This window comes from Sminthopsis crassicaudata, chromosome 1 (genome assembly GCF_048593235.1).
Source record: "Sminthopsis crassicaudata isolate SCR6 chromosome 1, ASM4859323v1, whole genome shotgun sequence".
NCBI classification, from domain to species: Eukaryota; Metazoa; Chordata; class Mammalia; order Dasyuromorphia; family Dasyuridae; genus Sminthopsis; species Sminthopsis crassicaudata.
This window is the reverse complement of record NC_133617.1, coordinates 45723371-45747836: the sequence shown is the minus strand read 5'-3', so window position 1 is coordinate 45747836 and position 24466 is coordinate 45723371. Positions and strand designations below refer to the sequence as shown.

Below are 24466 nucleotides of genomic sequence, written 5' to 3'. Positions count from 1 at the left end.
GCACTCTAAATCATTCATCCAATCCAGTAATCAAAGATCACTATTGTTCTTGTTCCTAAAAAAAATATTTCTTCAGTGGGAAGAAAAGACATCCCAGGTAATATAGGGGTACTCCCAAGACTTGAAGAACCAGAGGCAGACCTCTAGCTCATTAAGTGGATCCTCTATTGTAGAATTAACATCACAAGTAATGTTTCCCATGAATACCCCACCTTACTCAAATCATGGTCTATATACCAAAATAAATGGACTTATTCTAGAAAACTTCAAGATATTTATACTACAAGTGAATATGGGTCCAACGAAATTTTGAAACCACAATTTAATATTTTAAAAGAAAATAAAAATTTTAACATAAATTTAACACACATTTAATTGTAATATATTCTTTAAGACCTCAACTTCCATTATGGGTAGTGAGGTGGCTCAGTGGATAGAATACCAAGCCTGGAGTCAGAAAGAACTCATCTTCCTGAGTTCAAATCCAGCTTCAGATAACTTACTAGCTGTGTGATCCTGGGCAAGTCACTTCATCCTGTTTGCCTCAGTTTCCTCATATATAAAATAAGATGGAGAAGCAAATGGCAAAACTATTCCAGTATCTTAGCCAAGAAAACCCCAAATGAGATCATGGAGAGTTGGACATAGTTAAACAACAAAAACTTCCATCATTATTCTACAACTTCAAAATAACAAAAAACTAAAAATTTTGCATCACAGTGTAAAAAACAAAATTCTTCAGCTTGACCTATATATCTGACTAAAATAATTTTTGTTCAAATAAAAAACAAATCCTACAGCTCATTGGCCAACAGTACTGTTCAATCTTCTTATAGTATGGCCCTCAGCATACCTCCCCACTCTTTCAACACCTCTTTCAGGATCAGATTTTCTGACATTATGAAAGAAATCAGCTCTCTCTCGAGGGGGAGTTTTCCAAAGTCTACGAAAGTCTTCTGCCTAAAAAGAGAAAAATTCAAGTATTATGACAAACTTTATCTGTTGTTTACTAAGCCAAGACAACTTAAAAAGAGCTCAATTGTTTTCTACAAAAAAATGTTACAAGTTCAATTAGCATACCTAAAGTAAAAATTTCCAAGTTCTAAACATGAATATGAGGAATCCCTTTGATCAGAGGGAAGATATAATTCCACCAAGGTATTTGCTGAACTAAGGAACAAACTACATATTATGATCCTGATCAGTTTGGGAAGGGGCTCTTTCCAAATTTTTAACTCCACTCTTGCCCTTGATTAGTTAGCCTTATTATCCTAGCCAAGTCATCCAGTACAGCTTTCTAAGTATCTCTCTGCTCCAGAGAAAGAAATACAAAGCCACCAAGAAAGATATTTCCAGTGATCCAATATCATTCTCTCCATTAGCTGTTTAAATAGAGAGATGAGGTCATTGTTTTTATTAACTATTTGGAAAATTTTAGAGCTTTTCATGGAATAGGATCTCTCAACAAGATACAAAACTAGCAACTCAGTTAAGCAAAATACATTAAGATGCTTCCACGATCACCTACTTTGGATGGGCTTAAGGGCCCCGCAAAAGCTCTCACACTCAGAACAGGATCTTTAGGGCTACTCCCAAATCGGGGTGTTGATATATGAGGGCGCCCATCTGCTTTATCTGGAGTCCATATGTCACCAATCACAGGAGAGGAATTGTCTTCTGCCCTCAGGAGTGGCACATAATAATGACCTGAAGAAAAAATAGTGTATTTTCACTTTTTAAAACTCGGGTTATGATGTTATTGCTATTTTTCTCATTAGTTCAACCTATCATATTTTAGTATAAAAATGAGCAATGAATATAATCTAATATGTTTTTTCCATGATAAAACTATTCAATTCAAAACAGCTCCATGGTGTCTCATGCCTAATGAAAAAGCAATCATAAAGAGAACTAAAATATATTATTTGTTGTTTCCTTTCAATTGGAGTCTTTTTGTTTTTTAGCATTAATCAGAATGAGTCCCTGAGGCCAGGCTTCTTATTCCCTTCCCCCAATCTTTGGTCCTGCTAGACTCAGATAAGTATTCTTCAAAAACCAGCCAGACTCAATTGATATGAGAAGAAGGGTGTCCCATTCCCCTGGGGCCCCAATAGGGGCCCAACTCTGCCTGGAAGCACAGTGGACCTATTTCCATCCATTTTCCCAGTTGCCCTTCATTTCCTCTCTCTCCTTAATAAGCTGGTTTCCTTGACTGTCCTATGTTGAGAAATACATTTCCTTGACCTGGACTCCCATTATTTCAAACTACCTCTCAAGTTTGAGTTAGGACCTGGATCCACTTAAAAATGCTGTCCAGGTCACTCCTAAGGTATAGGCTGGCATAAAAGAAAACTCAGAGTTACTGCTATGGCATCAGAAATGTAAAACAGACTTAAATAAGGGCTATGTAGCCTTTTCTTTTCTTTTTTTTTTGGGGGGGGGGGAGTTACTGCCAGTCTTGGCATAAGTCTTACAATTTGGAAGGGTATGGACCTAGCAGCAGGTCAGTATATGAGGACTTCTAAGACCAAGGCCAAGATGCTTATCACCATGCCACTAGGTGTTTAAACTCTGGCCACAACTAACTCCTAAAGCCACTCAATAAAACGTGAAAGAGGGCAATATGCATTAGGAAACAAGATGGCCACATCAGTAAAATTCCAGAAAAGTAACAATTCCTACCTAGGGGGATGGGAGCTAAAGAGCTGGAAGTGGAATCAGAAGGATACAAATTCAAATCCCCCCTCAAGCATTTACTAAGCAGTACGTTCTGAACAAGTTGGTCAGTTAGTAAGCATTCATTAAGCACCTGCCATGTGCCGGACTCCAGGTTATGTATCTTCTAACTAGTTTCTCATCTGGTCCTCACAACCACCCTGGGAGGGAAGGTGCTATTATTTCCATTTCTAGGCAGGCCACCAACGACCTCCCCTCACCCAGGGTCTTTTTCTGGTCCTCACTTTCCCTCCCTGTTGGGCCAGCCCCTCTCACCCTCTCCCTTCTTAACCAAAGTTCCCTTTTGGCCTCCAGGGCAGTCTCTGGCCACCTCCTTTCGCTGCACTGCCCCGTGGTTATCCCAGCCCAACACTACTTCCTATGTAGGTGACTCCCAATCCTACCTCTTCAAGCCTGACATCATTTGGTCTATCAGGATAGGGGACTAGGTAGCAATGATGAGCTGGTGACTCTGGGGAGCCACTTTCACCACCTGAAAACTGAAGTTATACTAGATTGTCTCAAAGCTGCTTTGGGTTCTCAAGTGCTATGACTCCTGTCTGTGGTATTCACCTGCTTGAAAGCAGGGCTATTGATACAAGTTCCCTCAAATGCTCTGATTACAACTCCATGTTTCAAGTACCTACCTTTTAAATATTCTCTAATTCGCTCCTTCAATTCTACAGATTTATTTTTGCTTCTTTCACAAATTACCTATTGAAAGATAAAGAAATAAATATCTTAAATTCTGTTAAAATTTTTTAACCACAAAATTGCTATGGAAAGAAAAGATAGATAATTTTGGCAATGTATTTTTTTAAATAGACAAACATTTTTTCTATGTATATATGTTAATAAACCTTCAGGCTCAGATCCAATTTCTTTTCCCCACACCTTTATTCATTTTGCTCTTCATATTCCCACCCAACTATGAAAAAACTCTTGCATCTGTCACCATTGCTAGCATTTTACAAAAATTTTATCTCACTTGATCTTCACAACAACTGTGGAAATCAAATCCATTTTATAGAAAAGGAAACTCAGGTAGTGAAATAACTTGCCCAAGGTTACACAGCAAGTGTCTGAGGCAGAATCTGAACTCAGGTCTTCCAGAGGGAGCCATGGGACACAATGGGTTGAGCACTGCGCTTGGAGTGATGAAGAATTGAGTTCAAATCTGTCTACACACTGGTTTGCCAGAGAGAGACATAAGCATGTGAAAAGTTTTCTTTTCCTTCTCGTGATCCCAGGAGGATTGTGAACATGCCATCCTCACTCCATACCCAATCCAGCTTCCAATCACTTCTTTAGGACATTTTAATTTTATCAGTTCTGTGGTGCAACTGGCCCCCACCTTTCAGCCCTTTCTTTCACCCCTCTGTGTGATATTTATTTTTCAAGATTTGGAGACTATTATGTTTCATGTCTTGCATCCAATAAACACCAACAATGGCAAAATACTGATATTAAAAAGAATTTTTAAAATTTAAATTAAAAAGAATTTAAAAAGAAATTTCTGAAGAAACTCTGCAATTTCCCAAAATTGATCCAGCCTACTCTCTTCTTAGACTTTTAGATGACATGTCTCATGCCCTTACAACACAGATATTTCTTTGAAAAACAATGCTTACACACTAAATACGAAAAGTACCAAATAATATCACACAAACAAACAAACAAACAAAATACGCCAAACATATTTTAACAGCTAGAAAGACTGCTGATATGCATGTCACACCTAAACCATTTGTCTATATATGCAATCAGGCCACTGGCTTGTTAGAGCCAAAATCACACAGATTAAAAAGTGAGAAGAATAACAATGAGAAACAAGGGGGCATGCAATTAATACATTCTTTCTTTAAAAAAAAAAAAAAAAAAAGTTTATTCCCCACTCCCAGTTATATGTATAAAACTTTTAACATTCATTTGAAAAAACATTCATTTTTGAGTTCCAAATTCTCTCCCTTCTTCCCTTCCCTACTCCTACCCTCCCCAATTAATAAGTAATCTGATACAGATTATACATGCAAAACATTTCCATAAGCATGGAAGCATGGAAGAAGCATCAAAGAAAGTATGGACCAAAAAAACAAAACAAAACAAAAAAACCTCAAAAAAAATAAAGTTTAAAAAGTGTTCTTCAGTCTGTATTCAGACACTATCAGTTCTTTTATCTGGGGATTTTTCACAAGTCCTTCAGAGTAGTCTTGGATCACTGTATTGTTAAGAATACTTAATGTCATTCACGGCTAATCATCTTGTTGTAATATTGCTGTTATTTTGCACATTTCATTTTGCAATGGTTCAAGAAGTCTTTTTTTCTGGAGTTTCAAGCTTATTTCTTGTAGCACATTAATATTCCATCATAATCTCATATCACAATTTATCCATCCATTCCCCAACTGATGGGCATAACCTCAATTCTTTGCTCCCAGAAAAGAGCTCCTATAAATATTTTTGACATATATGTCCTTTTCCTTTTTGTTCTTTATCTCTTTTGGAACACAGACTTAGTATTACTAGGCCAGAGGATATGCATAATTTTACTGCCCTTTAGGTATAGTACCAAATTATTCTCCAGAATGGTTCAACCAGTTCACAACTCCACCAAACTATAGATTAATATTTCATTTCCCCCACAAATTCTCAAACATTTGTTATTTTCCTTTTCTATCATTCTATTAGCCAATCTAATAAATATGTAATAGTACTTCAAAATTGTTTAAATTTACATTCCTCTAATGAAAAGTAAGTTTTCTTATGGTGATAGCTATTATTACTTCATCTGAAAATTTTTATCTTTTCATCATTTATCAATTGGGGAATGGCTCTCAATTTTATAAAATATTTGAGAAATGAGGCTTTTATTAGAGAAAGCTGATGCAATTTTTCCCCCACAATTACTCTTGCTAACTGTATTTCTCCCAATTATTCTATTCTCTTCTTTCACCCTGTCCCCTCTAACCCTTCTCTCCCAATCTACTCTCACTTTTATCACCTTCTCCCCCTCTTTTTTTATCCCCTTCCCCTCCTATTTTCCTTCAGGGTAAGATTGACTTCTATAATCAGTTAACTCTGTAATTCCCTCTGGAACAACTCAATCTTGAATTATTTAAGCGTATACTTGATTATGACACTAATACAAGTGTCATAATTACATACCATTTCTTATACACGGTTACCTAATTCTTCTTTTTCTTCTCCATTAAATAATTAAAGGGGCTCCTCGACTTCCACCCCTTTAGCTACTTTAGTTTGTTCAGTTTTTGTTTTTCCCCCCATTTTCTATACTTTTTGCTAAAAAGGATTTCTTTCCCTTTGTTTTGGTTAATTCTCTTCCATATTTTATTTATTACTTATTTCATGCTTTTATGCTTACTTATTCCTTCTTTAGTCACTTTTTGTTCTTCAGGGAATTAAAGTTTCTAAAGTACTAATTTTGAGATCCTGCTTCTAAATAATTTCTCTGTTATTTCCTTTAGATCTTTCCCCCTTCTCCATTTTATCCATTTCAATTCACTCTTAGAATCATCATTTCCTTGCAGGAAGTAATTAGAATAAAAATTATGTTCCATATAATAGTCTGTCCCTGACAAAGCAATCCAATTCTATCCCTTGTCCTTTCTGTAATCATTTTCTTTCCCATTTGCCATGGAATCTCTTTTCTGGACCACATAATCTTCCCATGATGCCAACTTCCTCCAGGATTCTTTTCCATAGGGGCACAAACATTCTCCCAGAAGAAAGGCACCAAATCCCTGAATGTTACACCCACTATGAGTCATCCTTCCTCTTGGTGCTATGAAGGTGTGCCTATGGCAGTTTGGGCCTGTTCCATTTTTATTGGATCTTTTATTCCTTTGTGAACAAGAAATCTTGTAATGCTCCGTCATTCTTTATGTCTTCTTTTTAATTAAACAGGTATCTTTCTTTTTTAAAAGTCTCTGTAAAGATGGGATATTTCATTATTTGTGCTTTCTTAAAAGTTGTATTTATTTACCTCTCATGAAGCAGAAAAAAAGCAATTTAATTAAAGAAAGCTTGGCAAGAAATACCAAGCATTTAAGTAGGGGGGAAAACAGAAAAGATCTTCAAAGAATTTTCTAAAAAGCAGTGAATTTTGAATTAAGAGGGTCTGAGTTAAAATTCCTTATCTGTTCTTTTATACCAATGGCGTGTCACTTAACCTTGCTCAGCCTCAGTTTTCTCATCTGTAAAATAAAAGGAGTAGACAAAAATGGACTCTCAGATCTCTTCTAGCCCTAGATCCATGACCTTATGATATGCAAATATAGAGGTTAGATTTGACACTTAGAATGAAGACCAAGAAAGCCAACTGACTGAAACAAGTAAACATAAAGGAGATCCTTTCTAAAGATGATACGATTATGAGGGCATTAAGGATCAATTCACAAAGTTTTTAAAAAAAGAAAACATAGAAAAAGTGCAAAAAAAAAAAAATCTGGATCTTATTTAATAAGATCTTATTAAATACTTGAAATGTGACATTGAGAACATCAACAACACTGACCTACACACCCACTTTGCAATTTATACAGAATATTTCCAAGTCTGTTGTACACATGCATCACAGCTGCTTTGAGGAGGGTCTTCATAGGGAACAGACAGGCTTTCCAAATGATATAATCTGTAATATTAGTGATTATAACTAAAAAGTAATAAAATCATTTGTCCAGTAAAATAAAAATAAAAAAATAGACCACATCTTTACCATTTCAAAATTTATTGAAATATATTGAGAAGGATGCTTATTGTTTGTTGATTGTCAAAAATAAAAATTTGATTCAGATGCTACCTTAAAGGCTCTTTTCTAACATGGCACCCATCTCTCATTCATACATCAAAATGACCTAAGATACCCTGAAAAGATCTAACAACAGAAATAACTTCATTTGATGACTGATCATAAACACTGGGGCAGCTAGGTGGCTGAGGGAATAAAGGGCCTCCACATTTTTGCCTCTCTTCACAGCCCAACTTCAGTACCATTTCTTTTATTAAGAAAACCTTCCCTCATTCTCTAACTAGAAAATTCCTCTTTCTCCAATTTTCTATTCACATACCCATCTTTAGCCCTATATTATAGTAAGGCTGACCTCCATCAACTCCACACTTTCCTCTTCAATCTCGACCTGTACCCGACTCCCGACTCTAACCTTATTGCTACATCATACTCATGTGTCTTTCTTCAAAAAACCCTCAGTTATTTCTCCCATTTCTATTACTTATTGTTAGCTTCTGCTCTTTGTGGCTAAACTCCCTGAAAAAAAAAAAAAAAAAAAACTATCTGTAACAGTTGCCTCCACTTTCTTTCCTCTCACATGCTTCTTAACCCATTACAATATGGCTTCCAACTTCATCACTGAAACTACACCCTCTTCAAACTCACCAAAGATCTATTAGCTGTCTAATCCAAAGGTCTTTGCTCAACCTTCATTCTCCTTGACTCTGTCACTGTAAGTTACATGCTGTGGATCATCCTCTTCTCCTTGAGGACGGTTTTGTGCTCTTCTTCATGTCCCCAGCTCTCACCCGCACACAGCAGGTACTTAATAAACAGCTGATTGATTGATATTCTCTTCTTTCTAGATTTCTTTCTGGTTTTCCTTCTCCACATCCTCGAACCCGAGGTAGTCCTCAGGGCTCTGTCCTGGAAGCTCTTCTCTACTCTCTACTACTATGACTTTGTCATCTCCTCCCATAGTGCTGAAATCTATCTATTTTGCCCTAATTTCTCTGCTGACTTTTAGTGTCCCATATCCAACTATCTATGAGGCACATCAAACTGGATGTCTCACAGACATTGTAAACTCAATATATCCAAATCTAAACTCCATCCCCTGGCCTTCTAATCAGAAGGGGGAGCAAGGAGGCTGAGGGAGCAGCAGTGTTAAAGGTTACAAGTGATAAGGGGCAGGTTGTTCCTTGGAGTGGAAACCAAATAGGGCTGCAGATGCAAAACAGCATGAGCCACTCCACATATATAACACACATATAAATATTTACCACTATTTACCTATACATTTCTTATTTGTGTAGAGTTGCTTGCTTGTCATCTTTGGTATTAGAAAGTAAGCTCCCTAGAAAGGACTCTTTTCCATTTCTTTTTTAGCACAGTGTAGGGGCTTAAAAAATGTTTTTTGACCGAATGACAGATAGAAGAGGCTCCTTTTCATTTCTATACCCATATTACTTGATAAGTACCTAAATACAGAAGGCACTTCATTTTGAAGCACCTAATATGATAACAGTATGGATACCTCCGTGCCATCAATCACCAACAATGAAAAATATCCAGTATAATCTTACAAAAAGCTTCACATACCAAAAACAGTTCATGATCAGGTTCACAAATAACATTGCAATTAATTATTAAATTTAACGGTTAACTTACATCTTCAGGAGTTTGTAAATATTTGTTTCTCGGATTTTTTATAACACCAGGGTGTGAAGAAAGTACATTGACCACATCTGCATTCCCAAATTTGCAAGCAAAATGCAAAGGAGTATCATTTCCCTAAAATAAAGACAAAGGCAGATTTTAGCATTTCCACTTATACATTGTTTCATAGAGTTGTTGTAAGAATAAAATAATGTAATGTTAAAATGCCATATAATAGACATGTGCCTCATGGCAGTTACTTAATAAATATTGGTTGACCAATTGATAAACTAAAGAATAGTGTACATTCAAGAAACAAAGTTTAATGATAATTATAAAGATAGGACATAACTTAGTGTTCTAATACTCTGAAAAGGTTTCTAGTAGGACTCTTTTCCTGCTAATAATTCTTTCCACATTTAAGAGATTCAACAATGAGAGAACAAAGGTTAACCAGCACTTTACCAGAAAACTCCAGATTGGAAATTTAAAAAAATATTATCCCAAAGCAAATATAAGCCCCAATAACCTGCTCCTATACTGAAACTAACTGAAATGAAGACAAACTTTGTGGGGAATCATTCCTGGAATTACAAAAAGAAGTTGCTACTCCTGCTGGGAGGTTTTGTGGAGCAAAATTAAATTACCATCACTTAGCATCACATGTAAAGCTTTATTTGTGTAAGGCCCTGACCTTTCATTCAATTTTATATCTTTTAAAGAAGAAAAAAGTTATATATTCCTAGAATCCCTATAACCTAGAGCAACATAAATTTTCATTGGATCTTCCAAATCATTCTTTTAGAGACTACAGATGAGATGAAACCGCTTCTACCAATGCAGACAGGCCTCTGCTCTGTACTTGACAGTCTCAGAATTTTTCAGCACACTCAAAGAATTTGAGGCAGGGCGATGATTCTGAGGCACTCTTGAATTAACTCCTTTTGATAAAATATTTTAACTGACATGACATCTCATGACATGAGAGATGTCATCTCTCAACATGGTAAACCCTAGCATACAATTGTTATAACTTAAAAGTTCATCAAAAATAAAAATACTACTTTTCTACATTTTTTGGCATCTGCCTCCAAAAATCATTATTATTTTGCTTGATGAAATGCCCTCTCTCTTTTCCTGACCTCCTTGAATCTTACCTTCCTTTCAAGTCCTCCCCTGATCCTTCTTGTAGCCATCTTCCCTAAAAAAGACCTGCTTCGCCAGTGCTGCTACCCTACAGTAAACTGGTAATTCATCTGGTACTTGCCAGTTACCTTTTCATGTACCCACATCCTTTCTCCCCAAGTATACTATAAAATCCTTAAGGACAGAGATAGCATCTTATCTATTCATCATACACTTTACAATATGGAGAAACAGAGTAGGCATACAGTAAACATTTAACAATCAGTAATGGGCACTCAATAAATATTTTCCTACAGAAAACAAGATTAGTTTTTGTCTTATAAAAGATAATTGAAAAAAAGAGCAAACTCACCGTTTTATCTGGGTTGTTAAGATAAAGGTCAACAATATATCGAATACGGTTCTGCAACATGACCTCATCATCATCCGGATACATAAGTCGCATAAATTCAGGATTTTCCAAAGTGTCTAAAATCAATTGGCAGATACGAGCCTGATTCTCTTTGGTGGCCACATGCATGACATTGTACCTACATCCTTCCTGAAACAAAACTGCACATTATATGTCATCTGAAACTTAAAACAAGTACCCCTCATTTCACTGTAAATGCACCTATTTCTCATTATTGCAATAGGTGATAAAAGATCAATCATTTTTATATTCAAAGCTTTCATGGTTTATTTGATGATGTCCATGATGAAAACAGTCTCACCTGTACTACTGTTGGGTTGTCCCCCGAACCAATCAGGTAGCGTGGGTTATTCCAGATAAGTTCTGAAAACATAGCTTCATCTCCCTTCTCCACAGCTTTCCGGAGTCTGGCAGTCAGGTCTTGTGTACGAGGGCTTTTAAAACTGTTTGCTCGCTCCTTGTTAACTGACTCCAACTCAGGTGAGCCTAAACCATCTGTCATCAAAAGGGAAAATTGAGTATTCCAAAATACTCCATTTGGATTTGGTTTCCAAATTGGGGGAGGAAATCCCACAATAAATATGAACAAATATTAAATATTTGTTATTATATTGTTTTATTAAAAATAAATAATAAATAGTTTTCCTTTATGCATAGTATGTACAGCTATCTGTGACATAAAATGTTGTCATGTAGACCATGTCTATCTCAAGGTAGAAGCCATCCTTCAGACCAATCCTCCCAGCAGTTCTTATCTACTCCACAATATGGGCCCAGTTCATGGTAGATGACAAGCAAATACAAGAATGGGGGCCATTTCTCCAATAGGGTCATACAACAGGTCTGTAGGAGAAGGAAAAAGTCTCTTCTTTTATGATAAGGCAATCACATAACTAAGAAATTTCAACTAAGGATTCCAACTAGGACTCCAGAACCTAGCTTATCCTTCCTCTACAGACTTTAGGATTAGCAACCACTCATTTAGCCCCAAAAAATATAGCTGTTGATCAGGATACCTCCTTATCGAGATATGGAAAATCATTACAACATACCAGGAAAGAGAATTTCAAATATTTCTATAAGTAAAAGCTAAGATTTTAAAAGATAAATAGCAAAGGTTTTACCCACCTTGATTAAAAAATGGTGCCGTTTTCACTGGAGAGAGAGGAAAGCAAGTTTTGCTTGGAGATGGAAAATAATCACAGATTCCCTTAGCAAACTTCTCAGCATCTTCTCTATTTGAGAAAGCTTTAAATCGTGACCCTTTGATCATTTTGACAGCTTGCAAAGCTTCCTTCTTGTCCTCATAAACATGAATCCTTTCTAGAAAAGAAAACATGGATTTTCTAAGAGGAAATACCACAATCCAGAATCTAATTCATTCTTTAGCAACCTTCAGTTTTTAATAAAATTTTTCTTGGGACAGCTAAGTGGTGCTGTGGATAGAGCACCAGCCTTGAATTCAGGAGGACTGGAGTTCAAATCTGGTCTCAGACACTTAACACTTCCTAACTGTGTGACCCTGGGCAAGTCACTTAACCCCAGCCTCAAGAGGAAAATAAAATAAAATAAATTTTTTCTTAAAATTAGCCTCCTGGTTTTCCTCTGAAATTTTTTTCCTCAGCAAGAAAAAAGGCCCTACAAAAAGAAGCCTGGGCTACTTGTTAATGAGATCTTAGGCAAGAAAGAAGAAAATGTTTTTAAGATCTCTTCTCTATAAAATGAAAAAACAAACAAACAAACAAACAAAAAACTGAAGATAACGTGTGAAATCCCCATTAGCTCTAAGGTTATGGTCCTGTAAGATTAAATGCCTGTGACTCTTCAATCCTATTTATGGTCCCATTGCCTGAATTCTTGACAGATCCACAGTGGCATTAGATGACATATTTTACTTCATTACAGACCTAGGAAGCAGACTTTGCTATTTGTTTTGATTTCATAGGTACAAAAGATAAGTAAACTCTCTGGTTGCCATACCTCCTTTTCAGAAGAAGATGATAGGAGGAAGATTTGGTTCAAGTTGTTAAGTATGAGTATGAAAAGATATTACTTTTCTCTCCTATAAATATATTTTAGTACTTAGTCCTAAAATAAAATCTGTTTGATTATAAAAATGTACAATCTTATCATTTGATCCCATCTCTGGTAAAGGCAAGGCCACCTATCTTATTGCCTTAGCTAGGTGCTGGAGATATAAAGACTAAAGAATGCCCAGTCTCAAGGAGCTTAACAGAATTCATCACTATTTTTTACTCTAAGATGTGTTGGTTGCCCTTGGGATGAAGTAAAAAAAAAAAAAAAAAAAAAAAAAAAAAAAAAAAAAAGTCCTTTTCCCCCCCTCCTTTTATCAATTATGCCTTCCTTCTTTTAACATTCTCAGAAAAATCACCTTGCCCACCCACCAAAACACTATACATGATCCAAAAAAAAGACGAAGGAGCTTAATGGAATAAAGGCACAGGGATTTAGGTATTCTCTTAGACCTCTTTTCCTTTTCCTTGATCAAATTGCTTCTCATAGTCTTGTTAAGAGAAGTGTTTTGAACATGAGAATAAAAGAGCGCAGAAGTTTTAGAGCTGGCAAAGTCCTCTAAAGCCATGGAGTATGTAACCTCTGTTATTTTGCAAAAGCAATGAGTTCCAGAATGGTTCAGTGATCTTCCTAAGAGATGCTGCAAGGAGGAGGCAGCAGAGCTCTAACTTGAAATTCCTGCCTCCTTTCCACTGGTTTGCGCTGACCCAGATGCCAATCATCAACCACGTCAAGCTGAATAAATTGACTCATGGCAAAACTTCTCAACAAAATAACTGGAATTTTTCACAGAATTGATTACAATGAGATTTTCCAATATTCTTACATGGGTGGTCTTTTAAGTAGCCCAACTTTAATGTTTTATATTTATTGGAGAAATAACCACACAGGATTTGTAATTAAGTAATTTATCTTGTCCTAAATGAATAGTTTAATTCTGTAATAAACTTTCAGCTAATAATCAATTATGATAGAGAAGGGCTGTCATTGTATAAATGCTGAAATAAAAGATACATTATACAATATTTATCTTAAGTGAAATCTAGGTTTCTTATTTTATCTTCTCAGTAATCTTTTACTAATTATTTATCCATTCTACAATACTGCACTTTTAAGAAAATAAAAAAATAATTTAAAAGGAAAACCACACATCAGATCTTACAAAAGGAAAAGAATGAAATAGAAATGCTTAAAAATTACCATTTCTTGCTAGGACATCATCATAAACTGGACATACACCATAGTATAGAGGAGGATCTTTGGATGGCACTGATATATCTTTTTGTGAGTCATTGTCAGCCATACTACCAAGTGGCACAGAGCAGGTCTTATGAATTAAAGCATCCTCTTCTGGAGGATTCAAACCCATGTTATAGCCAAAATCTTTTTCTTCAGGTAAGCTGCTATGCTTTGCCAGGTTTACCACAGTAGATTTCAAAGTCTGTTTTGTTTCTGTTTGATTAATAGCAACATTTTTCGAAGCCTGATCTGGAGGGGAGAAAAAAACTTCTTCAACTCCTCCTTGTCGTTCCAGCAAAGCTTGAGCCAGTTTTTTTTCAAAAATGAATCTTGTTGTCGATGTAATAGGTCCACATTTGAGTCCAGCTTTGATAATTTCTTCTCTAAGATCATCTGGATTCAGATTTTTTAATCTGGCCAAAATAACATCCATTGATAGTTTATCTAGGGACAAGATGACAAAAATTACACAAGTTGAAAATATGCCTTTTTTGTCTGCTGACTGTAATGCTTTATCATTTTGAAATATTAGCTTCTATTTCCTACTTGAAACACAAAGTAACAATCAGTAAATTCATTGTGGTTCTGTTTATCCATTATTAAGACAAGTCATAACTTTTAGATGTCTCCTTTCTTACAATGTGTATGTATGTGAAAATGTTGGTTCAAATTTTAGGCATATAAAATTTAAGCTAAGTTTGGTTTTATCTATTCAATATTGTTCATTTGTTCAGTGATCAACTAAATGTCCACTATATACACTATATACATATACACTTAAGATCATCTCGTTCTGCTTTATTATTTTATAGATTAGAAAACAAACTTACAAAGATTGACACTGGCAAAGCCGAAATTAAAAACCAGATAAGTTTACTCTCAATTATGTCAAGATCATTGAAACTCTACCATTAAAAAAAAAAACAACAACAAAAAAAAAACTACTTAGACAGCCTTAAGAATCAAGACCTGCAACTCAAATTCTTCCTCTGATAACAACCAACTATTTATGACCATTTATGAGTCACTTAACTTCTCAATATCCTCAGTCAAATCTTTAAGAACATTAAGTTATCTAATTCTGATTATATTGTTAAAAAAGTTTTTGTACAAACAAAACTAATGCAGACAAGATTAGAAAGGAAACAATAAATTGGGAAAACATTTTTACATTCAAGAGTTCTGATAAAGGCCTCATTTCTAAAATATACAGAGAACTGACTCAAATCAACCAATCAATAAACATATATTAAACATGTATGATGTTCCAGGCACTGTGCTGAGCTCAAGAGACTCAAAAGGGGGCTAAAAATGTTTCTGACAATCTATAAAATCATATGCAGGATAAATAGGAAATAATTAACAAGAAAAAGGTCCTAAAATTAAGAGGGAGTGGGGAAGGCTTTAGCAAAATATAGAATTTCTGAAGGAAGCCAGAGAGATCCATAGTCTGAGCAGAGGAGGAATATAATTCAAGGCATTGGGAAGAGGCAGAGATTGCATGGAACTAAGAGATGAAGTTGTTTGTTCCTGGAAAAGCAAGGAAACCAATATCCTAAATGGAAGAGTAGATTTCAGACAGTAAGATATAAGAAGACTAGAAAGATAAGAGAGGGCCAAGCCGAGGATTTGTATTTGCTCCTAAAGGTTTTAGGAAATCATGGAGTTTAAGATATGACAGGACTGGACCTGGGCTTTAAGAAACCCAAGCAGGCAGCCTCAAGACATAATGAATGCTATTTCAATAGTTCGGCTATAAGGTGATAAAGACCTACACCAAGATGCTGGCTACATCAGAGGAGAGGAGGGAATTATTTGAGAGATGTGAAAAGGCAAAATCAACTAAGGCACTGAGCAACAGACTGGCTATGGGGGATGAAAAAGAGGCTGGAAACTGAGTGGATGCCCTTCTGTGGAGAATGGCTGAATAAGTTACAGTAATATGAATGTTATGGAATATTATTGTTCTACAAGATACACTCAGCAGGATGATATCAGAGAGGCCTGGAGAGACCAACATGAACTGATCCTAAGTGAAATGAACAGAACCAGGAGATCATTATAAAATAATCAATTCTGATGGACATGGCTCTCTTCAACAATGAGACGATTCAGACCAGTTCCAATGATTTTATGATGAAGAGAGCCATCTACATACACCCAGAGACTGTGGGAACTAAGTATGAATCACAATATAGCATTTTCACTTCTATTGTTGTTTGCTTGAATTTTATTTTCTTTCTCATTTTTTTCTTCCTTTTTGAGCTGATTTTTCTTGTGCAGCAAGGTAACTATATAAATATGTATGCCTATATTGTATTTACATATATTTTTACTGTGTTTAATATATACTGGATTACTTACCATCTAGGGGAGGGGGTAGGAAGAAGAGGAAGGAAATTAGAACACAAGGTTTTGCAAGGGTCAATGGTGAAAAATTATCCTTGCATATGTTTTGAAAATAAAAAGCTTCAACAAAAATTAATTTTTTAAAATTACTAGTCAGAAAAAAATAACAAAATTCATTTGGAGGGATAAAATGTCAAGAAAATCAAGAGAATCAATGAAAAAAATGGGAAGGAAAGGGGTCTAGCAATTCCAGATCTTAAACTAAATTATAAAGCTGCTATTATCAAAACAAGGATACTGGAGAAGACAAAAAGAAAGTGTGATCAGTGGAAAACATAAAGCACAAAATATACAGAAGCAAAAAAACTCAATATTTGATAAATCCAAAAATCTAAGCTACTAGGACAAGAGCTCACTAATCAACAAAAAACTGTTCAGAAAACTGTAGTTTGTCAGAAACAAGGTATAGACCAGGGGTTCTCAAACTACAGCCCGCTGAGGACGTTTATGCAGCCTGCTGGGTTATAGCAAATGGGCTGAGGGGCGGAGACAGAGTGTGAGCTTTTGTTTTTACTATAGTCTGGCCCTCCAACAGTCTGAGGGACCCCCTGTTTAAAAAGTTTGAGGACCACTGACTTAGACAAAAGAATTGATGGCATACTTAAAACTTGTAGATGTCACAAAAGTAAGAACTTCCAATTATATAACACTTTAAAGTTTGCACAGCACTTGCCTCAAAACGCACTTTGAGATAAGTAAATGGTAAAAAACATCTTGACAGATAAAGAAACAAACTCTTAAGCGATTAAATGCTTGGTCTTCAATTGCAAAACAGTACAGTTATTTATCTAGAGTAAGTCAAACTGAGCTACTTATTCTACAATCATTTGTTAGTTCAAGATAAATTAAAAGACTAAAAAGGATGGACCAAACTGAAGAAAACTTAAAAGAATGTTAAAATCAAAAACCCAAAGACAAGATGAAGGAAATAACAAGAGACTACAGATCACGTGAAAATAATTGAATAGTATCAGAAGTGGCAAATTTTATACAAGGTAATAACATAGACATGTAAAACAAAAAACCTTGCTGTAATGTCTGGGCTGCTAGCAGGTGCAGCACATAAAGCTGCTGGCCAAGAATCAGGATATCAAATCTAGCTTCAAGTACAAATCTAGAGACAAATCTAGTCTCATAACTCATCTAGTTATGAGACTATGCAAGTCACATAACCCTGGGTCTCACTTTGCTTATCTGTAAAATGAAATGGAGAAGAAAATAACTACTCCAGTAATCTCTGCAAATGGGATCAAAAGAGTCAGACAACTGAAAAAAAAAAAAAAACAAAAACCAACAAAAACAAAAACAAGATGTTTGTCAGCACTAAGAAAGGCATGACCATCAGAAGGGACAGTCCCACAATGCTTTACTCATTTCAGATTATATCAACAACATTATGGGTACCCGTACCCTGAGATGGGTGATCAGCAGAAGGCTGGGAGCCCAGCTCAAGACAATGCTATAGGAAGCTCAGCTGAAGGACTTGGGTACTGTGACGTCTAAGAAGGAAAATGATGTTAGTTTTCAAGAATTTAAAAAGTTGTCATGCAGAAGACAGAATTAAATCATTTATGCTTAGTTCAATAGAGAAGAATTTGGAACATAAGTGGCAGGTGCAGAGATACAAATTTCACATCAATAAGAGAAAAAAATTTCTAACAATTAGAATTCTGGAGAGAGGAAAGAATGGGTTGTCTGACAGTGCTGGACTCCCCCTCACTAGAGATCTCCAAGATCACTTGTGGAAGCTGTAGAGAAGAGGCTTGGTCAGATATAAAAAATGGTTATCCTCCCTAAAGGGATAAAAATGAGAGTAAAATTAAAATTGCAAAAGTAATAGAACAGAAGAATATTCATCATGACTAGGGAGAAAACATCATTCCAGAGGTGGTAATTCCCAAGCCACAGCAGTTCAGTCTTTCTCTGTAGTTGCCCCAACCACATTCTGGAAGAGTCACTGACAACAACCATCAAAATGAAAACGGGAACACTGAACCCTTCTGAGTGGCAAGACTATGTTACACCAGTGATTTAATTTCATACTGAATCATTTGACAGTGACTCCACTCTCCAATATCTTGAGAACACATCTTCATTATGACATAGTTAGACTCTTGCCAATTCTATGCAGCTGATGCTAAGATTTACTTATCAAGCCCTAACCCCTCCTGCTGATCTCCCCCCATCTCCAGTTGACTATCAGATATCTCAAACTACTTATCTGTCAGAAATCTTAAAATCAACATTCCCAAGACTGAATTCATTCATTGGAATTTAGGTATCATTCTAAACTCTCATTCTCTGATCCTCCCACAGCCAATCTGTTGGTGAAGCCTATAGAATTTAACTTCAAAATAACTTTCCTATAAACCCTTTCTCTCCTTTGACATTGCCATTCAACATTCTGATATCTGGACAATTACAATAGCCAATCCATCACACATTCAGCTAGCAAAATGACTTTTCTAAAGCACCAGGCTGACCAAGGCATTCTACCCCCTACTCAATAAATTTCACTGGTTCTTTATCAAATATAAAACCTTCTATTTGGATTTTCAAGGTTTTTATAACCTAGTCCCTAACTCTTTTCCATCTTCTCACACCTTACTCCCCTAGAATACTCTATAATCAGGTGACTTTTGTGAGACACTCTTAACAAGATACTCCCTCTACACCCTAGCATTTTCACTGGTTGTTTCCCCAGCCTAGAATTCTCTTCCTCCTCACTTCAGCCTTCTGCCTTCTCTGGCTTCCTTCAATTCTCAGCTGAAACCTCATCTTTTTTGAGGAGACTTTTTCCAATCCACCTTAATATTAGAGCCTTCCCTCTGAGTTTATCTGAAATTTGTCCTGCATCTATCTTATTTATCCTTAATTATTTGCAAGTTGTCTCTCCCTTTAGATAGATTGTGAGCTCCATGAAGGTAAGGCCACTTTTTGCCTTTCTTTACAAACCCAGCGCTTGACACTATTAATGTTTGTTGACTTAGCATCCTGTCCCCAGTCCATCTTTCATCATGCTTCCAGACCAACATTCCAGCTCTATCTCATACTATTCTCTGCTCTCACAAGAAAAAAAAAAATGCTGCTATAAGTATTTTGGGGACTTTCTTCTGATCCATGGCCCCCTGGGGGAGGTCTAATAATAGAGTCTCTTTTAAAAGAGTATAGATACTTTGTCACTGTTTGCATAATTCCAAATTGGTTTAACTCGGTCAACAATGCTTTAATGTCCCTATCTTCTTACAAATCTTCCAACATGGACAATTCTCAGCTTTTGTTATCTCTGCAAAGTGAGGAAAAATCTTCAGGGTTGTTCTGATTTACATTTCTTATTAATGAGCATGCTTTCATGTGGTTAAAAGTTGTAGTAATTATTTTTAAAACTGTTCAGTAGAAAAAAAAAGTCAAAATCTGCCTCAGGCACTTAACACTTTCTAGCTGTGTGACTGGGCAAGTTACTTAATCCCATTTCCTCCCAAAAGAGAGAGAGAAAAAAGCTTTAGCATTCCGAAGAAAAAGACCAGAGTTGAATAGACATTCAAATACAAGATTCAAGACACGCATAAAAAGGTAAATAAGAAAGGGAAATTATAAGGATCTAAATAAGGTTAACCTGTTCATATTCCTACAAGGAAAGATGACACTTGTCTCATTTTTGTTTTCTCATTATTATGGCAGTTAGGAGTGTGTGTGTGTTAGAAGGGGTAAACTACCTCACATAAAAGAAGCAATAAAGTGCTTTTACAGTGGAGGGGAAAATGGGAGAAAAGAGAGTGGGGAACAATTGAATCTTCCTTTTCTCTGAACTAGCTCAGAGGGAATAGTATACACAGTTAATTGGGTGTATATATAGAGAGACATATATCTATATCTATATCTACCCAATATAAGTGAGTTGCCTGCAGGAAAACAGGAGGAGAAGGAGAAAAGAGAAGGGAGTAATAATGCTCAGAAAAGGGTGGGCAGACTGGGAGAGGCAGAAGTCAGAAGGAAAACATTTTTTTGAGAAGGGACAGGTATGAGGATAGAGAGCTGAGAATAAATAAGGACGATGCAGGATGGAGGAAAATATAGTAAGCAATCATAACTGAAAAAAAAATTTTGAACAAGTTTCTCTGAAAAATGCCTAAGCTGTCAAATTTGTAGAGAAATGAGTTAAATTTATGGGAATAAGAGTCATTCCCCAATTGATAAATGATAAAAAATATGAACATTCAGGTTTTACAATAACTAGTCAAAGCTGCATATAGCTTTATGAGAAATTGATTAGAGAAATGCAAATTACAACAATCACACCTAAAAAGACAGAAAGGGAAAACAACCAATGTCAGAGAGGATGTGGAAACACCGAGACACTAATGTGCTGTTGGGGAAAAGTGAACAGATTCAGTCATGGAGGAGAGTGACTTCTGTAATTCAGCTGCCGGGGCTCGAGAAAAGGCTACAAAAGACCAGTCTAGAGTCAGGCAGACATCGAGCAAAGCGCTGGAATCCTGCCGTTCCAGCCTCCGAAGCCGGCCCGGCCCGGTCTCCCTCATGTTCATCTCCTCGAACACGTCAGGCCCAGCTTCCCCACAGGGCAGAATGACAGGCACAGTCACCCCCATCCCCGATTTGGGATTTTGCCAGCGAACGGAAACCCCCCCCCCAGTAGCACGGGGAGCCACCGGGAGAGGTCACCCAGCTGGTAGTCAGGGACAGCGTCCTCTACGACAAAGAGAATGAGCAAGATAACAAAGCGCTTATACGCGGCTCTGGGCTCTACAAAGCCCTGCATCAGCCCTCCTAATTTGATGTCGCGCTTATTATTTTCTAACAGGTTTTTTCTCCCAGGTAAGGAAATCTTGGCTGAGCCCTTTGGGGTTCCGCGGCCTCCAAGGGAGGCCTAAAGGACAGCGGCCCGCCCCGGGGAGGCCTGGGTTCGAGTGCCGCCGCGGGCGGCGCACAGACACTGGGCCAGAGGGGCAGCGAACGCCGAGGCCGCACGAGGAGACTCCTCGATAAGGAGACTATAAAATGAATGGTCGTTATTAGTACTGTTATGCCTGGCAGAGGGCGCGTCGCAGCGGCGGAGGCCCGCGGGGCCCCGCTTCCTCCAGTCTCACCTGAGCGGAGGTCTCTAGGGGCCGGGGATGCAGGCCCAGGGTCTGGACTGGGAGCCGGGCCGGGGCCGGGAGCCGGGCCGAGGTCCGGACTAGGGCTGGGCTCGGAGCTGGGGTCGAGGCCCGGACCGGAGCTCAGGCAGACGCTGCCGCGACCTGGGCCGATGCCGTGGCGGATGGCTCCCGGCCACTGCTCCCGGAGGCGAACGAGACAGCGGACCAGCAGCACGACAGCCGACGCGCCCAACAGCTCCCAGGCCAGCGTCTGCCACTCGCCGGGCCCCTCGCCCCACCACATAGCCGCGCCCCCGCCCGGACGACGACGACAACGACAACGACAACGCCTCCCACTCGAGCTTGGGCTCCCGCTCACTCTCCGGCCGCCTCAGCAGCGCCGGGGTCCTGCCCGGGCCCTCACGACGGCGGCTGCGCGCGCAGCCCGCCTGCCTCTAACGCTGCCTGACAGAAAGAAGATATAGAGGTCATGGGGTCCTCGGAGCGCCAGCCGCCCCTCCGCGGACCGGGAAGTCTACAGGGGGCGTCCAGTCAACTATACACAAGCGGGGACCTAGTAATGCCCGAGATATCCGAAACCACAGGCTCAACGTTGGGCACCGGAATGCCAATGCGCACGCGCATCCGAACCCCGCTCACTCCCCAGTCATCCTCAAGATCAAGTCCAAGTCCGCTAACCCAGCTATCGCCTCCTCCCCTTTGAAGGGATTGGTGCGAGCCCCGCCCTGCCCAGTCCAATGGAACCCGCCCCAGAATCTCCCACCCCACCCCACCTGCGCCTCCAGGGCCTCACCCCAGGCTTCCCAGGCCCCTCTCCCTTGTCATCTTGGCTCGCCCGCGAGACTATCCACACACCCCCCGCCCACCCCCCACCCCCACCCCCCGAGTCTGCAAGTCCGGGCCGGGTCCCTGGGCTGCACGTGCACCTCAGCCTCCCCCATGAGGCGGGATTCTGTGGCAGGGACCGCCCCTTCACCCGACGTCTGCATCGTCCAGCAGGAGCCCCATGCAGCGCGAGCCTTTGCACCCCCTCTGCAGAGCAGAGCTTGGTTTATTTCTGTGGTTGTTGATTATCTAGAAAGAGATGGAGAAATATTCATGTACATGCAAACTTTAAAACGCGTCCAGGGTGTTCACCCACCCTCTCACCACGCCCATTATTAAACATTTACCGACTCACCCCGATTCAGACCATAATTATGACGATTGGTTTTTCTTTTGTATTTTGTCCACACCTATGTTTTTATTTGTGTAAGGGAAATTCCTACGGCAGAAACTTCCCGAGGAAGATCAGTCACACTTCTGCAACTCAGTCTCAGTAAAAAGCGGTCTGACTGCGATGTTTCCCAAGCCTTACCTCTTTCATTACAATGCTTTCCCTCTTTTAATTATTTCTTATTTATCCTGTATATAGCTTGCTTTGAATCTAGTTGCTTGCATATTGTCTCCACCGTTAGCTGGTAAGCTCTTTGAAGACAGGAACTGTCTTTTCTGTCTTTTTGTATCCCCAATGCCTTGTAGGGAGTCTGGCTTATAGTAGGTGCTTTATAAGTGTTTATTTAAAAATGTATAATGTTTAAAGCTGAATTTATAATGTTCAAAATTTGTAAATTTATAATGTTTATTTATAAATGTATAATGTTTAAAGTTAAATTTATAATGTTCAAAATTTATAAATTGATTGATTAAATTCAGGAATCGACGCACCATAGAATGTCAGATTTGAAAGGAATCTCAGATGGTCTGTAGTTTCTTAGGGATTTTGAATGGAAGGGACCCTAAAAATCATCAAATCTAACCTCCTCATTTTAGAGAAGAAAATAAATCCACAAGAATGTGACTTGCTAAAATCACACAAGAGAGTATAAATAGCAGAAGCAAGTTTTAAACATAGGTGATAAGATTCCAAATCCAGGGCTCTGCTCAGTGCCTGAAATAGAAAGAATTCCCTATATGACGTATCTTGTATATCTGACAAGAATTGCATATATTTAATCTCTATCAAATTGTTCAACAGGGAATGTTGAAAACTATACATGTATTTGGAAAAACAAAATACTATTGAAAAAATATATATGGTCAATATTGACCTCTTCATAGAGGCAATATTGAATATCAGATCAAAGGCTTTACTGTACCTCCCTCCAAACAGAAAAACCTGAGAGCAAATCTTGTCCAGACTCTCTCCTGCTTTGTGATTCAGAGGAAGTCATTCAACATGTCTGAGACTCTGAATCTATAAAATGGGGATAATTAATAATGTCTATATTAATAATTGAAACTTCATAGACCTCTGAATTTTAAATGAGCTATTATGTATACAATGGAGGATCTATAAAATGGGGATAATTAATAATGCCTGTATTCATAATAATTAATACTTCATAGACTATGAAATTGAAGTGAGCTAACGTATATACAGTGGCTCTGTACATAATGTCAAGTTAAAAAATAAATCAAAGCCATGATTTGAGGAATAAAGAACCTTTAATGGTGAAAACAGGGTAGCAAACTTGTCACTAGGGGATGTCCAGTGGATTTTCCAACCAAAGAGACCCATGAATTGGAGACTGGTGGGAGGTAACAAAAAGTAGCAAGGATAGTCACAAGATCCCAGCCAGCCTCAGCAATCCAGCAAAGAAAACCTCTTCATTCTGGTGGTTTTGTCCTTCATGCCATGAATCCCAACGGAAGGGGGCAAAGACATCAGAGGCCTTGATCCAGCTTGAGCCACTCCCCTATAAGGCAAAATTCCCCGGGTGAGGGATCTAGAGTGTGATTCAGCTCAACCTAATCAAGAGTAAATATCTTAAGAATAGAAATGCAAGGATTTTTCTGTATTTCTGACAATACAAGGATCATTTAAAGGAGTGACAAACTCATTACATTTCGTATTAACAATTTCTATCATATTAACAATTATATTAACAATTTCCTATCAACAAGTACTTAAGGGCTTATGGTGTACTAGATACTATGGTAAAT

General features: G+C 38.0%; 1 protein-coding gene across 1 annotated transcript in view; it reads right to left on the bottom strand.

Annotated features, from left to right (window-relative positions):
* The window catches only part of ANKLE2 (ankyrin repeat and LEM domain containing 2), a 28295-nt gene extending 6426 nt beyond the window's left edge, over nt 1-21869 (bottom strand). The window contains exons 1-9 of the mRNA XM_074300267.1: nt 21470-21869; nt 13914-14396; nt 11808-12002; nt 10981-11174; nt 10620-10808; nt 9134-9256; nt 3363-3429; nt 1529-1707; nt 854-960 (exon numbers count right to left, since the gene is read on the bottom strand). Coding sequence (XP_074156368.1) covers nt 854-960; nt 1529-1707; nt 3363-3429; nt 9134-9256; nt 10620-10808; nt 10981-11174; nt 11808-12002; nt 13914-14396; nt 21470-21764 — 1832 coding nt within the window. The 5' untranslated portion in view covers nt 21765-21869. The remainder of the gene's footprint in view (nt 1-853; nt 961-1528; nt 1708-3362; nt 3430-9133; nt 9257-10619; nt 10809-10980; nt 11175-11807; nt 12003-13913; nt 14397-21469) is intronic.
* Between the last annotated feature and the right edge of the window lie 2597 nt (nt 21870-24466).